We start from the raw sequence: 20,293 nt of genomic DNA on the forward strand, positions 1-20,293 counted from the left end.
ATTTGGTGGTTATTGTCCTTTTTTTGCATTTTACTTTAGAATTACTTCTACTCATGTTTTGGTTCTGCTGACTAAAGTGATGGTTTCTAAATCTTGGAATGAAATTCAGGACACACTGATTGTGCAATAACTTTGGGTCCTATTTCTGTAAGGAAGAAGAATTTAGTCTGGAAAGATTTTGCTACTTTCCAAGTGGAAATTGTATCATTTTCCCTGCAGTTTGTCCTTTCCTCTTGTGTTTGCATTCTACTTTAGAGATTTAACCACTGAGATGTTAGAGGGTTTTTTTGGGGAACATCTTGGCATGTTTGTATGTTGTGATAATTACAGTTATCATGAGCTCCTACCATTCAGAATTGAATTTTTGCCAAATAGTGATGTTTTGAGGGGAAAATTGATCACTTAACAAAATGATTCTTTTATGTGGAATAAATGTTGCAGCTGAATGGGAAGATTACATAATCCTTCAAGAAGCAGTAGGTAGTAGACTTTAATTTCTGTGAAACACAGGACAGATTGCCCCAGTGCAGGTGCTGTGTTACTGGGAACTGCAGGGGAGACCCTGCTGAGCCCACCAGCAGCCTCACAGCTAAATCCCATTGATTTTTGTAGGGACCAGTGCAGCCTCTGCAGGGCTCTGGGGGGAATTATGAGATGTAAGACAAGTAAGCACAGGGGAGCAGCCACTGTCTCTGCTTCAGAGGCAGAGTATGAAGCTATTGATTGTACACTTTGCTTTATTTGACATCACCCCAGTGCAGTTATTCCAGCTTTTGGGGATATCCACTTTTTGATTCTCCACTGTGTGGATGATGCCTTGCTTTGTCATTTGTCTGGTTTTAGTAAACCTTTTTTTTTTTTTTTGTGCTGTGATTGTTGATAAGATACTTTTTGCTGGCATGGTAACCTCTTGTTCCTTGCTTGCCTTCTTCTGTCCATTTGAGATACTTCAGAGCAGGACCTGCTACTTTCCCATCTTTGTATAATATCCAGCACTGTGAATTGAGGCTTCTGGATGATGTTTGATAGTCATGACCCTGGATGGACCCTGCTGAGGGGTTTCTGACCCAGAAGAACCTGGGATTGGGCTTTCTCTGTCAGGAGCAGCCATTACCCACTGTCAGTCTGAGTAGAGAGCCAATGAAAATCCACTCTCAGCATCAAACCACAGTTTCCTGTTACACAACCATCCAAACTGTTGGGTGCAGGAGGGAAATCCCCCCAACTCCAGCCCATACCCCCCTGCAGTGACCCCACCATTGGAGGCTGCTCCTTCCCAGGGCTCTGTGCCTGCCATGGCCCTCGGTGCAGAGCCTGGGTGCCTCATCCAGCCCTGAGGCCAGGGCTAATTACCATTCCCTTACCTGGCAACTGAATCAAAGCTTCAGGTACTCAGAATTTCTAAAGCCACAGTCACCCTTGAGCCATCTCTGAATGTGTTTCTCCTAGCGGTAGTTGGGTGATGCTGTAGTCACTGGGATTAGAGTGCTGAGGAACATAAAGATATTTATCATACTGGTCCACTATTTGATTTATTTTTTTTCTTTTTTTTCACTTTTAGGATGAACGTGAAGCACGAGAAAACGTGAAGAGAGAGCAGGACGAAGCGTACCGCATCTCGCTGGAGGCTGACAGAGCCAAGGTGTGTGCAGGGACAGACACCCATGGGGTGGGAACCCTCTGGAGTTTGGGGATGCTCTGTCCTGCAGGGGACTGCCTGCCTCCAGCTGTGCTCTGAGCATGACACCCTAAAGTCCTCCCTGTTGTAAAGTGGCACCAGACAAAGCCACTAGGACTGGACTTGACTGCGTCTTTTAGCTAAACCTGTCCTGGCTCCATTTGGGAAAGGAATGGCAGGAAAATATTGCTTAATCAATATCCTATCTCTTATATTAATTTCTGTGGAAACATTGAGAAATTTCTTTGCATTTGTATTTATCACATATTTATGTGGAATTGCCCTTTGTGTTTGTTAGAGGGAAGCACAAGAGAGAGAAATGGCAGAGCAATTTCGCTTGGAACAGATCCGGAAAGAGCAGGAGGAGGAACGTGAGGTGGGATGTTTTACCTTTTCTGATAACTTTATGAATTCATGAAGCTTATGAGCACTGAAACTGTCATTCAACACACACTGCAACTTCAGTTCAAAGGATACTTTTTACAAGACCAATTTTCTTTACTGTTATTGATTTCTTACTATATGTCTGTGAAACAAAAATAGTGCAGCTAAATAGTTTTCATCCACTGTTTAATGGCTCTTCTGTTTTATCATCTGGGTCTCAAATACAGTCAGATATTAGATGGACCTGCTCACAGAAGATCTTTGAAATGAGCTCCATATATGCTACTAATCTGTTTTCTGCAGCCACTCCTTTTAAAAACATGGAGCCCTTTCATTTTTTCCAGGAAGTAGCACAAAGCCTACCTGCAATTCTGATCAAAAAAGTTACCAAATTTAATTTGGGAGACAATCCACTTGCTAAAAAAGAACTAAGAAAATAAAATCTAGAATCTTGAAATTTGTGGGACTTAAAAATTTTCTGAACAGTCTTTTACTGAATCTTCCTTAGAATGAAAATTTGGTTTAAACAAGTACTTTATGTCTCTAGGGCTCTGTAAGAAAACAGAAAGCCTGTGCTGTGAAGAATACTGTCTTCCTCAAACTATTATTTTGTAGATTCTCTCAGTTTAATAAATGCTGAGGGTCCCAGTGCCTCTCAGAGGCTCCTGGGACTGGCTGTGAGATGGCAATTCTGTGAGGTTAACATCAGCTGAACATGAATCCACTGTAGCAGGAACAGGCTCACCATCAGCTCACACTCAAGCTCAAGCCAGAAATATGTTTTTCTTTTCTAAGTTATTTTGCATGCATAGGAACAATAATTATTTCTGCTTTATTATATCTGCTCCTGAGCCTTTTCTGATACCTTGGCCTTTTGGAAATGGTTTTCTTATGCAAAGGCTGCAACACTGGCCCGTGTTACCAAAATATACCTGGGCTTCCCTGTTTTCATGCAGAGTGCAGTAATGAAAATAATGGGATCTGTTTGCTTAGTAGAACAAAAGGGATTTTAACAATAATGTTTACTAACACTCCCCATTTTCAAGTATACAGATTACTTGGACTGAATTGTTTTGCAACAGTGTTTACTTACAGAAGTGGCTTTGTGTTCAGTTTGTATTTTAAAATCTGACTATTGAGCTCTTCACATACTGAACACCTTTTTATCAACAAACTGAAATTGCTTGTTCAGGTCCAAGAGTTTTTAATGTGATCCATCATGTCATTGTTTTGTGACTTGGTTTGCTGGTACAGAATATCCATTGTAAATTGCCATTTTATGTTGAGTGGTTACTTTGGGGAGCAACACACTCTTTGCACAAAGGAAGGAGCTCTAATGAGCTACTGTTGTTTATTTTTCTATAATATAATTGATTGGGTTCAGTAAATAATGTAGCATCTGTTGTTATACTGTGTGGGGAAATGTCAAAACAGCGAGATAGTAAGCAGGTGGTTGAGAATGGAGAGGGAGAAAATTAAAATAGACTCTATTTAAAATATAATCTCATAGTAGATGAGCAAAAATGAACTGAAGTTCTATGTATAAATATTTATACTGAGATATAATTTGCTCAGAGGTGTGTGTGTAAGAAGTAGACTATTTAAAAGCCTTTGTAATCTTGCTTTTGCCCAGTCCTTTCTCTGCAATGTAATCACCCTCTATCAGTTTCTTTTACTAAATGACCTTGGGGAGGTTTTCAAAGGCACAAATAGCAACTGTGTGTATTGAAAGTTCCTTAAAAATGGGTAAATCCCTGCCTGACTGCCTCTTCAATTTTTTAGGCACATTTTGGGGCAGGCAGTGTGTTTGTGCTGCTTCTTCCATTCATTTACCTTCTCTTTAGTGCTACCTTAAGTGAGAGGATATTGTAACAGAGCTGCTTCTGAGTATGATCAAATTTTTGACAGATGCTGATGCTGCCCATGAATACCAAGAATGCCCTTGAACATCAAGCCCACCTCATTCAGCAGTCTAATGTTAGCTATTAATTTTATATTTTAAAAATTTCTAATGAAAGAATTGATGCTGTAGCAGCTCACAGAGACAGAGGACAGAGAACACAGACCTGGGTCCTGCCCTTAAAGTCTTGACATCAGCAATGTTAGCAAGAAGACAATCACTACATGACTGTCATGTAGTGCCATTGCAATTTGAGGGCTGATTTCATGCAGATTGATGCAGAAAATGTATTCACCTGTACTTAGAACCATCTTCTTACAAATACTACGACTACCACCAACTTTAAATCTTCAAGCTCCCATTTCTCTTCTCCCAGTTTTCTTCTTTAATGATTCCTACTTCTATATGCAGTCTGTGTATCTACTGCACATTCATGGCATTTTTAATTGCATCTTTCAACAGTGTTTCAGTTTATTTATAGTAAATTTCTTGCATATATTTCTTTTCACTCAGAACTGCCATTAAGGGTCCAGTCTACTGCAAATGGTCAATTACCATTGCAAGAGGAAGACAATTTGACAAGTGCTTTTAAAGAAATACTTTTACTGCCTTTTAATTTCTACTCTTTAAGGAAGCAATTGGCCACTTGACAATTATTCTCTCATTCAATTTTTTTCCAAGGCTTTCTGCCAAATGATTAAATTACGTATCCCATCGTGCATTAACTGTAGACCTAATAATATGTGTTATAAAGAAGGATTTATTTTAATTAGTTGTCTGGTGGGCTGTTATTAAGGAGTGAATAAAAATTATTTTGTCATTGAGATATAAAGGCTCTGGAGCACCGCGACACATCTTGAAGTTCTAGAAGAAATAAATAGAAAAGCTTTCTCCCTTTCTTCTCTTGCTGGCATTGGAAAAAATGCTTGTTTTTCCTTCCCCAGGCCATCAGGCTGTCTCTGGAGCAGTCCTTGCCCCCCGAGCCCAAGGAGGAGAGCACTGAGTCTGTCAGCAAACTCCGCATCCGGACGCCCAGCGGAGAATTCTTTGAGCGGCGTTTCCTGGCCAGCAGCAAGCTGCAGGTTGTCTTTGATTTTGTAGCTTCCAAGGGATATCCTTGGGAGGAGTACAAGCTGCTGGGCACCTTTCCGAGGAGAGATGTGAGTAAATGCACCTTTCAGGAATAAATACCTCTGCTTCTCTCTCCTGTGGGTTGGATGGGCTGGGGTGTTGTAGCATAGAAGGTAAAAGGTGTGTGCCTGGGTATGTTCCAGTGCTGCCAAGCTCTAAGCCAGCTGCTGGCTGACCAGTGCTGTCAGATATTACAGATAGAGCTGTGAAACCTGCCTCCAGTGACATTGTAAAAAATCCTACATTACAGAAAAAGTTGTGGACCATATTCAGTGAAAACTTGAATATACTGAGCCAGCTTTGCTCCTGTCCTGTTTTGAGGGAAGCTCCATCAGCACTGCTGTAGTTCACTGTTTAGGTCTGTTATGGGCTGGTACTTCTGATCTTTCTGGTTTTGCCTTTTGGATGCAACTTGATGTTATGGATAAGGCTCAGCATCAGATAGTACCCACTTATGCACTATTAAGTATATCCTAATAAATATTTGATTGACCTGTTACATAATACCAGTAGATAATTACATCTCCTACCTTGAAATTGTATGATGAACCTGCTGTGGTTGATTTTCAGAATCAATTCTTCTCACTGCTTACAATAGCCAATTCTGTTGATAAATCAACAGATCATTTTTGTGCTTGCTCCTAAATTTCTTTGAAAATCCACCTTTGTGTTTTCTTCACAAATTAGCTTTTATTTATTATTTAGTCATTGCTACAGCAAAGATGGAAGTCAGTGGGTCCAACTGTGCAAGGTCTCTGGATAGAAGGTGAAGGGGTGGGCATTGCAGAGATGTCAGGACAGAGCCGGGCAGTGGTGGGTGGAGTTCAGCAGCTCTTTGGCCATACTGCCCATGCACTGCAGAGCAGTGGGGCAGCTCTAGACCAGATGGGGTCTTGTTTGCTGGAGGCATCTCCAGGGCACTGGTTAGACCATTTCTCACCAAAGGAGTTCAGTAATTTGAATTGCTTTTCCATTGTGTTTCCCATCACTGCCCCTGGGGGAAGTTCACTAGGAATGAGGCTCTGATTGACATGTTTGCAGTAGTTTGTAGCAGATACCTCTTACTTTATCACCTTATTGTAAGTACTCCAAAGGAGAAGAAGCTCATCCTTAGTAAGCATACAACCTTGTGGGTGGGTGTGGTTTCTGACCCATTTTTGGCACAACAATCCTGTGGACAGGATTGCAGTGCTTGTAGCTCTTCTTCCTCCTTGCCCTGTATTGGGAGTCCTGAGCAGTCAGACTGAAAAGCAGCATTTAAAGAATCTCATTAATCACTAATTAACTTTACTCCTTAAGCATGCAGTATCTTTTCCAGTGGAAGCAAAGACTAAAAGTCACCTGTGTTTCCAGGATTACTGATAGATCAGTGTACCTGACAAAAGAAAAAGTGTTTTGCAATCTAAACAATGGAGTTGTACATTTTAAACATTTTGCAAGTCATGCCTTCCCACCTGTAACTTATTTCTGATGTAATACATATTTAATATAAATACCCTACAGGTATATTACTCTTTTTACATTTGTTTTTCACTTTACTCTGGCTATTTCTGTACCTATTCACATCATCATCATTATGAATGTTAGTCATCTGTAGAAAACCTCAAAAATTTATCAGGTGAATCACATAAGAGCAAGTACTAAAAAAAAAAATAGAAAAGGAAAAAAATACCACTAAATTAGAACAAGCTGGTATTGTCAGTATATCTGTGAAATACTGGCAGGGAGAAAAGGCTGAGGCAAAGAAAGGAGAATTTAGTGGCAGGGTCTAGAGATGTTGGTCTGTTGTGTGGGAAGCAAAGACCCTGTCATCTTTTTTCTGTGATTCCAACCTAATAATGCCGTGTATGAGGAGTCACATAAATGATTCATGCTGATTGACTCAGCCATGTATGAATCCCGTTGCCATTGTGACCACCAGAGCCACAACAGACAAAAAATATTCCCCAGGGCTTTGCTAACCACTGAGAACTGTAAATGACATCTGTCATGTTCCCCAGGTTTGGAGAGTTGGAAGCGTGCAACTCCATAAACAGATCTAAAAAAATGAAAATGGGGCATTGTTGAATGGCTTGGAAATATAGTCACAGTGTTTATTCCTTGCCTTGGAGTTTGTGGTCTGTAGACACTTAAAAATACACTCTAAGTTATCAAGACCCTTCTGCTGGATGGTATATCACCAGCATGAATGGAAATCTGTGCTACAAGGACAGAGCACTTGAAATGCTTGTACTGCAGAAAATAGGACCATTTAAAATATCTGTATTTAAATTATGTATAACATTTTTGAAAAAATATGTTTGACAGTATCAGAATTGCTGGAGATTTGCTGCAATAAGATGAACACATGTTTTCTAAAGTTAGTTTCTGGGTGTTTTTCAATCCTAATCTGCTGTACAATAACATACACACCCCAAAAGTGTTTCTGTTTTATCAAAACAAGGGGATTATCTTCAACCAGATCAACATTTTCTTGTGATAAACTTGCCAGAGCGTTTTTACCTGCTGTTCAAAGCTGTCAGTTCTGATACAGTGTTGTTGAAGTACTTTTACATCTTTCATAAATAAAAATTCATTAGTTCTTAGTCCTATGTTCCAGTTGCTTACACAGATATCCTTAGCTAACTTAAAGTTGGTATCATAACCCTACTGTAAATACAAACTTCTGCACATGAGTAAATACCCAGATTAACCTTTTCCAGACTCTACTTGTAGATTTTAAAGCAGCAGTGACATTCCAAAGCAGTGAAGCACATGCAGTGACTTGTTATTGGGTCTTTGTCACTGACTGTTGTTCTTTCTACCCTTGCTGAAATTAGATATTAACCAGCTCCTCTCTCAGTGCCTCAGCACCACATCTTGTACCACCAGTGTGTGTCACAAATGTGAGCTTGGGGCAGCTGGGAGCTCCTGCCTCAGACTCTGGAAACGTTGGCAAGCACATCTTTGGGAGTGAAAAGCTGTATTGTGTTTCTTGGCCAAGAAATTTCAATGCAAAGAATGTATTTCTTGTATTCTTAAATACACCTGCAAAGGCTCCGTGGGAACAAGTGTGTGCACTGTTAAATGTGTGTGCTGATTTCAGAGTTACAGTTCCCTGTCTTCCAGAAATCACATTTAACTACAACAAAAAGAGCTTGCTCTATGTATATTGGTGTGCTCAAACTTTTAGTTCAGTATTTAGGTCCCTTTCTCATAACAGCCTTCCCAAACTCTGACTTTGGTTCAATATTTAGGTTTCTTTCTCTTAACCGCCTTCCCAAACTCTGACTTATTGCCGCAAAACTCCAGCAAAGTAATTCTGACACTTTCAAACATATTTTTTCAAAAATGTTATGTACAGTTTAAACCCAAACTCTGACTTTAGTAGTCCTCTTGACCTGCCAACTGCAGGATCCTCCTTCTCCCAGTGCCTTGGAGACCTCCAGATACTCAGTTCATCCTTTATTTCAGTGCTAGTGATGTGCACAAGCCTTCCTGAAACTGTTAACAGCTTACAGGGTGGGCATTTTAACCCACTAGGCAAGAAGCTGAAGTGGACCAGGTTAATATGTTTGTCAGTGTTCTGTGGTGTCTCTCAGAAAGGGAGAGCCAGGCATGATTCCTCCTTCTAAATGCTATACTTGAAAGACTGAATTTATTAATTTCTCACAAAAAAACAAAATTTCAAGCTATAATTTCTGCTGCTGATTTCTCCTTGAGGTGGAGCATTAGTTATGTATTTGAGAGTATGCCTTCTGCAGACATGGTATTAGAGACTTAAGCTCTTTATTTACTGTATCTGGAAGCCTTGGTAAGCCAAGACTTGTACAGTATTTCACATTTTATTTTGCTGAGCCACAGCTTAGGATCAGGTGGCAGTTAAGTCACTTAAGGTTATTTAAATGCATCTAAAATGTTGCTTAATAATTCAGAACCAGTTTGCTCTGTTTAGAGTATTAAGATTTTTTAAATCCTTTTAATTAACCAATTTCAACAGCAGTTTAAATAAACAGAAACAAAAAATCTCCCTTGAAAGTGCATGAGATAAATTTAACTCAAATTGCATGTCAATTTAAATCAGATATGATCAGGATTTCAGTAAATTTAGGGCCAGGCAATTCACAGTTTGAGGAGTATTTGGGAATAGAATAATGGTAAGATATTCCTCCAAACCTAAATGTGATTTTTCATTCCTGTGCTTTGGCAAGATTAATCCTCTTTGATGCTCACAGTGGTGAAAATAATGCCACAGGATAGTAAGTTTAGCTGCAGCACTTGCTGTGGAGTCCTCTGAGCAGGGAATTGTCCTTTGATGTTCTCACAAAGGTGATGTTGGAGCATGGTCCTTATATTGTTATGCCAGGCAGTTTGACAATTCTGTGTATGAGTTCTGGCCGCTGTTCTTTGTAAGGATTATTCTGAATTTCACCTTGTGCAAACTACTGCCTTTAGATAACTTACTTTTAAACTCATTAGGGAGTGTTTAAACTTTCTAAATAGTTCATGAAAGAATTTAATGTCCAGGACCATCTTTGACTTTTAACATTCTTCCCCCTAGTCATGATCTTGATAGAAAAAGGGAAGAAAGATGTTATTGGGATAAAGGATTTGTGCAGTGTCACAGCTACACCCTATAGTATTTTTTAGTCATTTCATGTAAATCAGGAAAGTAGCTTGAATATCTGTTTTATAGCAGAAGAGGATTTCAGATGAATTAATTTTTTTTTTCTGATAGATTCAAAAAATTTTGAGAATTCCGTGTGATGCCTGTAATTTTTCCAGTTGTTTCAGTTACTGATATTTATCTTTTCTGCTACACCAAGTGGTAGTAATCTCTTTTAATTCACATAATTTAAATTTTTCTGGCCAGGGATGTCATGTGCTTACTGTGATCTAGTTTGCCCAAGGCCACAGCCACCTACGAAGGTAGATGTCCTTCCTCCTATCATTTACAGCTTTCCTTAAGTCAATACTACCTGCCCTTGTCTTTCCTCTCCTTTCAAGATCTGTTGTTATTTTATTTATCCAAGCAGTTAGGTTTGGTTTAGTTAAGACACTGAGAAGTTGCCTAAGCAAATTGGCCATTCCAGACTGGCATATTCCCATGCCTCTTTTGAAGCCTGGTTTCTGACCGTTCTTCCTGATGACTTGTAACAGTGGAGGGATTGAAAGATTACCCAAGAGTGTGAGAGGAAAGGACACTGAAGCATTTGTAGCTCCCAGATTTTTTCCTGCTTTTACCAAGTTTTTTTGCTCACAAAGAACAGTATCACAGTCTTTTGGTCAGCACCTAAAAAAGGGAGTAGGTAACATTCTTACTCTGGTGAATTCAGTCACAGCACCTGAGAGATCACTGAGTATATTTTGCTTCTTGAAGCATGATATTTACTTTTGTGGAAATATAATTTCCATATAGGTAGTAAAAAATTCTGTAAATGTTGCAGAAAGATTTTTCACCGTGTTTTCTTCCAAGAAAGACAGACTTGATGTGTTTTTTTCAGACCCAGTGTCTTTACATTAGTAACTGATCCAAATTGAAGGATTAAAGCCCTTCTTGTATCAAGTCGCTGAAGGGAGATCTCATCTCACAGATGTAAGAAAAGAGGCAGAATTGCATTCTGTAGATCAATATAGTTTCTGATCTCTCACAGCAGCTCTATTTGAGTACAGGGACTGTTTAGCCAGTTTCAGGAAATAGGTGTGCATTTCAGATGAGCTCTTTTACTCAGGGCTCACTGGAGTCAGCCAGTGCTGAATGCTCTCGGTGAATCATCCTCATTAGTTAGCCCAGTGACTAATGCCAACCATGGCATTCATGTATTCCACCCAAGAGCCCTTCAGTGCACATCCTTCACACCCAAAGTGCTCTTTTATTCAGCACTGCTCCATTTTACAAAACATTTATTGCAGGGTAGGCACGTTATTGTTCCCAGGACGATGCCTTAGTTAAGCTGGAGAGCTTTGCTCTTGCATATAACCTTATCCAGAATAAACTGGGCTAAGATGTTTTGTACTTTTTCTCCAGAATTCATGTCTAATATCCATTTTGTGGACTTTTTGGACCCATGTAGGAAGAAAATGAAATTACAAAATACCAATAGAGAGCCTTTGTACTGGTATGATACTAAGACTGCTGTGTCTGGTTACCAGAAAATTTAATGATCTCCTGCTGTTTTGGTAATTGCATAAGTAATGCATCAGACTAAATCACCAAAGCACTCCTAGGCACTCTCTTTATTCCATTTGCCTATCTACCAATCACAATGTTATACTGTAGATATCATTGTGATATCTGAACATCTTAATCCTTTGAACTGGTGATAAAAATCCTTTTGGATTGTTCTTTCATGCAATTATAATTAAGTGCACATGAATCCAATCCTGGGTCGTTCTTCTGTGAGTGGCTGTGTTCCCATCCATTCCCCTCTGGGATGTATGCAAAGCAAAGTTCTTACAGTTCATTTGGAGCACTAAATGTATTTATATGTTTTCCAACTTCCAGAGGATGTGGCTGTTTGCTTCCTTTCAGCTCTTCATTGATCTCCAGAGTGAAAGTTGGATTATTTCTGGGGATGTCATCATCTCATTTCTGTGTAGCTAGTGCATTTCAGAATTATTAAATACATGAATAATTGTTAATTCACTATAAACACACAGGCAGCAGTTCCCACAAGTAATGGACTGTTTTGCTCTCTGGCACAGCAGAAAGGTTGCTTAATATACAAATGCTCTCATCTGTAAATGCCAATACTTAAACTTTCTCTACTCAACAATAAAAATGAAGGTAAACAGCATGAGGGAAATGTAGTGGATCTCCTCTTCCTGCCGGTCCTTTGTCAGGAAAAGACAAGGTCCAGGGTTTTCTGTCAGCTTCTCTTTTTCTGAGAAACTGCGCCGAGAATTCCTAAAGAAATCAAATATTTCAAACCAGAAGGAAGGAAGGGAAGAAAGCAGAAAATCTGAGGAGAGCTTTGCAACACCTTGCTCTTCCTCAAAGCCTGAATTCTTCCACCCTTGGAGTTGTGGCCACTGTGGGACCATTACTGCCAGGTCAGGACCTGCATGTGACTCCTGACTGACTCCAGCTCCGTCTTCTGGCTCTCAAGGCAGCTTGTGTAATACTTGAGCACCATTAGCACCACAACAATAAAAGTCACATTATTCAGAGAGGCTTTTCTTAATTGAAATACTTTTGTGTTTGCACTTCTGCCAAAATGAAAGAGCGGCTCGGTTGTCGTTGAAAATGAGCTCTTTGAAGGGCTAGAGGGAGATGCAGCCTTCTTATAGTGATTTTTTAAAGTGAGATTAGTTCTTGGAAAGAAATGTAAAACAAATGTTCAGTGATGTTGGTAACTGGATGCATTTTGCCCAGATTTTGGGCAAGTACTGATCACTAAACAAAATTTCTGGTCCTTGGCTTAAAAGAGGCACAGAACTGCCTCAGAGCTACCCAGGTGTATACAGCCCTTCCAAAGGCCTTTTGTTGGAAAGTAGATAAACTGCAGTTATGTATTATTTTCATTACTCACTGTTAAAAAGGATTAAGGTAAAAATCTGGTATTTTTAAAAACATCATTAATATTTGGGCTTTATTTAGTTTTGACAAAAAAAGCGATTCATTTTTGTAGCGTTGCTTAAAACCCCTTTGTTTTTAAGCTTTTACTTTTTAAGTTTTTTGTTTTGTTTTGCAAATATGAGGTATTTATTCCAGCTGAAAAATCATATTTTCATTTAGAACTTCTAAAAAGCACCAGATAGTCCAGGTGCCACTATACAAATACAACAACAGCAAGTTTGGTCTTATCCTTGCTGTTTGTACCACTCTGTCATTATGTGTAGTGTTTTAGAAAACAGGGGAGAAAACAGTTGCTGTCTTAATTTACTGTCAAGTAGTGCAAGACAGGCTAGTGAGCCTTCCCTGATTAAAATCTATGCAGCAAATTTTTTTTAAATATAAATTATGTTAAGGCAATGAAAACTTAGACTCTGTGTCAAGGCTGCATTTCGGTTTCCAAGGGAAAAATGGGAACCATGCTCCAAGTAGAGGATACAGCATCACAATTTTCTGGTTTATCAACAAGCTTCTACTTTGCTTAGTAAATGTGTTTTTAAATATGCTTAATCTAAAATATGTTTTGGGAAAACCTCTTGAGAAAAATAAGTCAGTGTGATGTATTGGATTAAAGCCTTGTATTTGAGTCGAGGCTACAAGTCTTTTACTATGACATATTTTTCCTTGTTTGTGACGGCTTTCTTCAATTCAGATGTAAATTATCTCCAAGTTTATTCAACTAAGCCCAATCTAATTGCATATATTTCTATAAAGTAACTCTACTTTTGTTTGTTGCTCGAGTTGAGCGTATTATCTGTGTAACCCAGAGATATTTCAATAGGTAGAAAGGATTCACTGTATTTGTTTGTGTGTCTCTCTGAAAATATAGTTTTTTAAACAGATCTGGTACTTTACCAGGTGTGCCTTTAAGTGATTTCTATTGCATTTATACTTTAGGAGGATTAGAAAAGAGAGTAAAAGAACTCTTTGTCCGTTAGATTCATTAAATGTATTCATGCGTGTGTAAGTGGTATAGAGGCTGTGCTGCTCGGGAATCAGATCCTTGTCCTAGGGTGGAGAGAAAGGTGAAGGGTGTGATATTTACTGCTTGTGTAAGTGTCATAATAATTGTGTATTTGATTCTTTATTTTTAAATTACCTTCCTGGGCATTAAGCCATTTTTTTGTGTTTATCTTTTCCCCGCAGAGTTAAGGGAGGGTAAGGAGCCACACCTTGTAAGTGGTAAAAGTACAGCTGCTCAGGATGTGAGTGTGTAATAGAACAGATAGGTCAGCAAAGGTGAAGGCAGAAATAACTCACATGTTATTCTAGAAGGAAAAAGACTTTGCTATAAAAATGTATTAAAATGCTGTTTAAACTAGCATTAGTTTTCATTTTTTGTTTGTCTAAAAACCCAATTAATTTACTCAGAATGAAGTAAATGAAGTGTAAGCAGCTACTACATTCTTATAGGAGGAGTATAAGAGTTAACATCACTACCTTGTGCCTTGCAGAGTCATAAATAATTTGAACTTCTGAGTGGCACAGAAGTACTTCAGCTCGCTAGTGCTTACTTGGAATAATCACCACAGAATTCACTTAAACAAATACGTAGATGATAACCTCCCTGGCACCAAACCAACACTGGTTGTGTAACAAGGCTCTTTAAAAGATGGAGCCATAGCTCCAGTGCACCAAAACCTAAGGTCCCATAAAACTGAACCCGTAGTTGGAATAAAACTGAATCCATAGTTTTGTTTATCAGCTTGGACCTATTTCAGTGAAAGCAGCTCAATGGCAAGATGTAATGTGGCAGAAATGAAGTCCTGTGGCACCTCTGGTCATGTTGCTGGAGGGAATATTCGCTGAAGGGAGGGGAGTGTTCAGGTTTGCACAGAAAGCCATTTGCCTAAAGATAAAATCTCCTGGGGCACTCTCTGTATTGAGGGCGTTGGGGCAGCCCTGAATGCACCTGCATGGGATTGTACAGGGTTCTGTGAGCTTGAAGGTCAGTAATTTTGCTGTCACTTGTGTTACACTCTCTGCTTCTGGACACTGAGTCCCTCCTCTGCCACCCTCCTCACCAGACAAACTTGGAACGCTTTACAGTCTCTTTTCAAGGGGTTTTAGTTCATGTTCCATTATAATATAAAGTATTAGGCATTAGCAAACCCATAAAAGATCTGAAAAATACATTCAGCTGGTTTCACAGTGTGATGCATGAGGTGACTCCTAGAGTGTGTGCTTATGCCTGGTAGAAAGTCAGTTATTATAGGACTTGAAGATACAGATTAAAATGTACCTTCAGCATTTGTTAATGCTTTAATTAATGCTGAAAGTGAATTTTGAACCTTAATCAAGAAAGTGTTCATTCTGCCACATAGGTGGAAGAGATGAAATCAGACTCAATATCTAAGCATACTTCAATGGTTTTCTGGGTAATTTCTAACAACATAGAATAAATCTTCAACTAATAAAGGTGTAGGGCTTTGGGACAGTGTAACTTATGTGCAGGGCTGTTTTGGAAAGAACATCATGCAATGGCATCAGAGCCAAAGGATATCAGCTCTGTGGGCTCCAGAATTTATACTAATGGTAATGAAACAAGGCACACAGATACACATCTAAAGGCATTCTATACTTTCCATTTTTAAATAATGCACACAAACTTAAGTGAATGAGATTCAGTAGAACACTGCACTGAACACATATTTGCAGGCTGCAGGTCTTTCCTTTGATCTCTATTATAGATCATTCTTTGGTTTCTAATTCTGATTTAAAATACTCTAGGTTAGAATGCATCTTAGGTCTTATACTTCATATATTTACAAGAGAAGCCATTTCTTTTGCTAGGAGGTGTGTTCACTAATAAGGCTTCTATTCTTTGTAGTAAACAACATATTTACAAGCCACAAATAACAAAGTAGAAGCTGCAGAAGGGTTGTGGTGTGATAATTAAGTACAATGGCGACCCATATGAACAGAAAATGCCAAGGAGCTAAAACAAAGCAACAACAGCTTTGTTTGTTGACAGATGTAGGAGCCATATTGTTAGTTAATTGGGTAATGGTGTAAACATTTGCAAACTCTGCTGTCCCTCAGTGAATTAAGCAGCAGAGTGAAATTATGGTGAAAAGCTGCACAGTCCTTGTGCTGCAGGTACTCCAGAAGGCTCCCAGGACCCTTCTCACTGAGGAAGGAACATCCTGTGTTGTTGTTATTTAAGACACTTGAAGTTTGCAAACCTTAGCCTAGAACATGTATCTTGAATTATGCTCAAGTGAATAACACATTTCCATCTGGTCACAGCCTGGAAGGTTGTGTTCAGTGCCCAGGCATACTCTGGAGATTTTTTTTCCAAGTGCAAAAGAGACATGTTATGACTTTCTTGCCTTTTTTTGCAAAATAAAAAAAGCAAATTAAAAACCCCAACAAAATGGTTGCAGGATTTGAAAACAGAGATGTGTGAATTAATACGGGCTTGTACTGAAAAGAGGGAAAATTTCTTCTCTCAGGTGCCCAATGCCTCAGAAGCTGTGAATTGCACAGACCCCTCTTTACCTCACTCCCTGCTCAGTAACGGACTGTAGCAGAATACCAAAACATTAAAAAATGCTACAAGATACTTAATTACCATACTTCTGTAATCACAAACTTAAATGCACTACTTTGGCTGTTTTTTACATAACAGGTTTGCTTTCGTAGATAATAACCTTTCAATAATTCAAGCAGCATCTGTGCAGGAATGCATAATTGGACTGTAGATAATAGGAATCTAAAATTGACTCTGGTTTTTGTAAATTATTTTTCTCCTCAGACATTTAGCAGTAGCTCACCATGGTACATGAAGTTTAAGAAAATAGGTTCCTGCTTTGGGAATAAAAATAATGCATCTGTTTGGGTTTTGGGTTTGGTTTGGGTTTTTTTATTATTTCATTTAAAAAAAAATCTGCAGTCAGATGAAATTACACTGATTTTGATGGTCTTAGGAAGTGATAAGCCTTGAATGTTTGTTTAAATAGTATTTTTTCCCTAATTATTCAGTAAGACAATAGAAATGCAAATATATTTCAAGTTTGCCTGATTTTGCTGGGAGGAGAGAACGAGAAGTTACCTATTTGTTAATAGGTAAACAAATAACAAATGTTACCTATTTTTTAATAGGTAACAGGATTAGTAAATTAGGCTTTTTAGAAAATTACACAAACATTTCTTAGTAATTCATAGCATTTCATGTGCTGGACCCTTCATGTTTTCTCAAAACATTTTTAGAAAGCAGTGACATGTTGTGATCATAGATGAAACAAATTTAACTTTAGAAAAAATGCTTATTGGCATGGCATCTGCTTTTATACCTATGGCATAAGGCTGATAATCGATTATTCACAAGCAGACTTCTGATAACTGGTGTGCTCACACAAGAAAATAAACCAAAACAGAATTACCAGGGAAAATAAGTTTAAAAATGGAAGGGAAATATTTCAGAAAATGGTTCATCTTTCTCCATGAAGCTTTGCGGTATTCTGAAGGATGTCCCAGCATTGGCTTGTAAACTTGAATGCCAGGACACTGGGACACTTGTTGTCAATAATTTGTCTATATAAGTAAATATATTGTGTAATAACCACACAATTAAACAGTTTTATCCCAGCCTGGGTGTCTGGAAAAGCATTGAAGTGAGTGAAAGCTGGGTGTTCCACCACGTGCCTTGGAGCAAGAAAGGGAGAAGGAAAGTAAAGTTTCCCTTTTCAATGGAGAGATCCTGTTGGGTTGGCTATGCTGCTTGCACCATCAGTTTGACTGAAATTTAGGGATGATTATCTAGGAGTGCAGTTTTATTTTTCATTTCAACTCACGTGTTCTAGTATACCTTCCAAAAGCTCTTAACTTTGACAAAAATAGATTAATGCAAAAGTTTATGGTGGAGAGCCAGACCTTGGCTTGGAATTAATGTCAGGGATTCTGTTTTTTTATTATTCTGTTCGTTGTTATTACAAAAGAATACTTGTAACAACAACAGAAAACACAATATATATTTCTTGATCTGCATCCTGGAAAATAATACTCACTGCTTCAGTTGTCACTGATGGAGGGACTCAAAAATCTTCCCAATAAAAGTCTGCACTGTGAAGATAAACAGTCCAAAAGTCTACTCACACATATCTTTGTGTTCATGTGTTTACAGGTGACCCAGCTGGATCCAAATAAATCATTACTGGAGGTAAAACTGTATCCTCAAGAAACCCTTTTCCTAGAGGCAAAAGAATAGATCAAACAAGATTGTAGGACTAATCATCCTTTGATAAGCCAGAGGCACAGCATCGAGAGGAAGACTTCTCTGAGCACCACCTTGTACTGACATCCAGCTCAATTCCATGTCACAAGTTTGCCTCTTGCAAGAATCCTGAAAAATTGAAAAAAAAAAAAACAAAAATAGCTACTTAAAGTTTCACATACATGAGTATATGTTTCCAACCTCATTTAAATGAGCAGAGGATAAAGTTCTGCTATGAACACTGAACATTATGATTCTGTTGCTCACTTATCATCCAGCTTTTGTTATAATTAATGCACTGTTAAAATGTGAGTGATTGTTAAGTAGAATTTTTACTCCTCAAATGCCCCTTTTTCACCAAGAAATCTTGGACATTTCTGCCTGTACTTTTGACACTAGAATGCTGTATATTTGATATCTCACTGAGCCAGTGCTCTCATATATATGCATTTTATTTCTGTGTTTGAATTTCTACTTTGTCAACTAATTTAAAAAGGCAGAAAAAAAAATTAATGGGACATTCTCAGCCATGGAAATTTAACAGTATTATAGTAGAAAGCATATAATTTTTGTTAGTACTTTCTGACTTCTTTGATAAGATGTAAGGTTTTGTTTGGAGAATATAGTTTGACATATATGCGAGATATTTATTTACTGGTTCTGCTTTGGGTCTCAGTTCCAATTCAGTTTAGGAAGTATTTTCCATTACATTGCAGTGTGAAACTGCTTATTGCATGATGTGAATATTTAAATAACATTAGACATGGCCAGTACCAGAAACCTGGTATCTTGCCAACACTTCAGGAATCAGCTGATATTGAATATCAGCTGTTAAAAACCTTTCAAATACCAGATACAAAAGTTCTTTATTTCTCCTTGTGAAAGAAAGGGCAGTTCCCATTCTAGCAGTTTTTCTTCATTCTGGCACTTGCTTGTCTCCTATTACTCTGCTGGTTTAAAGCACCTTGTTTGGTTCATCAAACAATGGGTATTTTAAGGGGTGGTGTAATAAGAAATCTGCCTTATTGTTGCACACTTTGGACATATTAACAATACATTATTAATCCCATCTCAAATTAAAGAAATCGTAGTTCTCTTGTCTGAAATGTATGCACCAGCTACCTGCTACCTGACATGGAAAAAATCTGGTACTCTAAATTTCTCAACCATAGAATGAGCATACTGAGGCTAAGACCATAACGTGCAGTTGATGCCAAACCTGCATCAAAACTGGTTTATTTGGGGGTTTTTCTTCTCCTTTTGTTTTTTTTTTGTTTTTTTTTTTTTTTCCTTTTTCCCCCCTTTTTTTGTTTGTTTTTCTTTTATCTTGGGGCTTGCAGGACAGTGCACAGTAGCACTACAGGATCATCATCTGCTAAACTATTTTTTTTTTCCATTTAAAGCCTGGCACATTGTTTTCCATCTATGTTTATACGTAACTCATAGTGTTTATTGTAGCTGAATGAGTTCTGATTTGAAAATTTTATACTAAGCTAAAACCAGTTGCACACATCTTTTAGTCTTTCTTTTTCTCTTTGGAAGGATGGTGATATAAAATTAAATGTATGCCTATTATTAAGATGTTAGTGATGCTGATATATTGTTACCTTTACCAAAAATGCGAATTTCTGAGCGGGCAAAGCCTTATTCTACCTTTTATAATTCTGTAATTAGTGAGTGCTACACCAGACACTTTTAGAAGTGAAGTATCTATGACAAACAAAAGGTTTAGAAGTGTAAGCAAATCCTAATAATTTGCAGTTCACAAATAAAAGAATTCCTAGCCAATAGAATGATAAATGTATGTGTAATGGAAAGCTGAATGCAGACGCTTCATCCTGAACTTTCGTTTTCTTACCCCAAAAAAAAAAATTCCACTGCCTTTATTAAATAAGAAATTAACATGGGTTGCAAATTGGGGTGATGCTGTTTCTACAAACAATCACAGTAAACATACAGCAGGATTTTAAAGTGATGCATATCTTCTCTTTTTTTTTTTTCCTTCTAAGCTGGCTGTTGAGGAAAGGAGTTGCTGAAATAGTGATTCACGAAGCAAAGCGACCTTGCAGCTAACTTGTTTATATTAATCTGTTCTGTTTAATTTCTGTTTGATCTCATCAGGCTGTTTTCTCTCACTCAACTTGATTTCTGTATTTTGACTATATATTCTTTACTTTGATACTAGTTTTATAAAGTTATTAAATGTGGCTTGAATATTTGTTGAACTTGTTGAAGTCAGTGCTCCCAGGGTTGTTTGGCTTTTTTTTTTTTCTTCTAAACTCCATTATTTTTTCCCTCATTTTGTTCATATTGCAAAATACACTGTCATTATCAAAATGTTCTAGTGATAATTAACTGGAAGTGTTCAAAGTGGTGGCATTACTTCCCTCT

At 38.1% G+C, this 20,293-nt stretch overlaps 1 protein-coding gene across 1 annotated transcript in view; it reads left to right on the forward strand.

Annotated features, from left to right (window-relative positions):
* Positions 1-18,061, forward strand: part of FAF1 (Fas associated factor 1) — a 144,100-nt gene extending 126,039 nt beyond the window's left edge. The window contains exons 16-19 of the mRNA XM_005482246.4: positions 1,562-1,642; positions 1,977-2,054; positions 4,907-5,122; positions 17,813-18,061. Coding sequence (XP_005482303.1) covers positions 1,562-1,642; positions 1,977-2,054; positions 4,907-5,122; positions 17,813-17,896 — 459 coding nt within the window. The 3' untranslated portion in view covers positions 17,897-18,061. The remainder of the gene's footprint in view (positions 1-1,561; positions 1,643-1,976; positions 2,055-4,906; positions 5,123-17,812) is intronic.
* Positions 18,062-20,293: the final 2,232 nt, after the last annotated feature.

This window comes from Zonotrichia albicollis, chromosome 8 (genome assembly GCF_047830755.1).
Source record: "Zonotrichia albicollis isolate bZonAlb1 chromosome 8, bZonAlb1.hap1, whole genome shotgun sequence".
NCBI classification, from domain to species: Eukaryota; Metazoa; Chordata; class Aves; order Passeriformes; family Passerellidae; genus Zonotrichia; species Zonotrichia albicollis.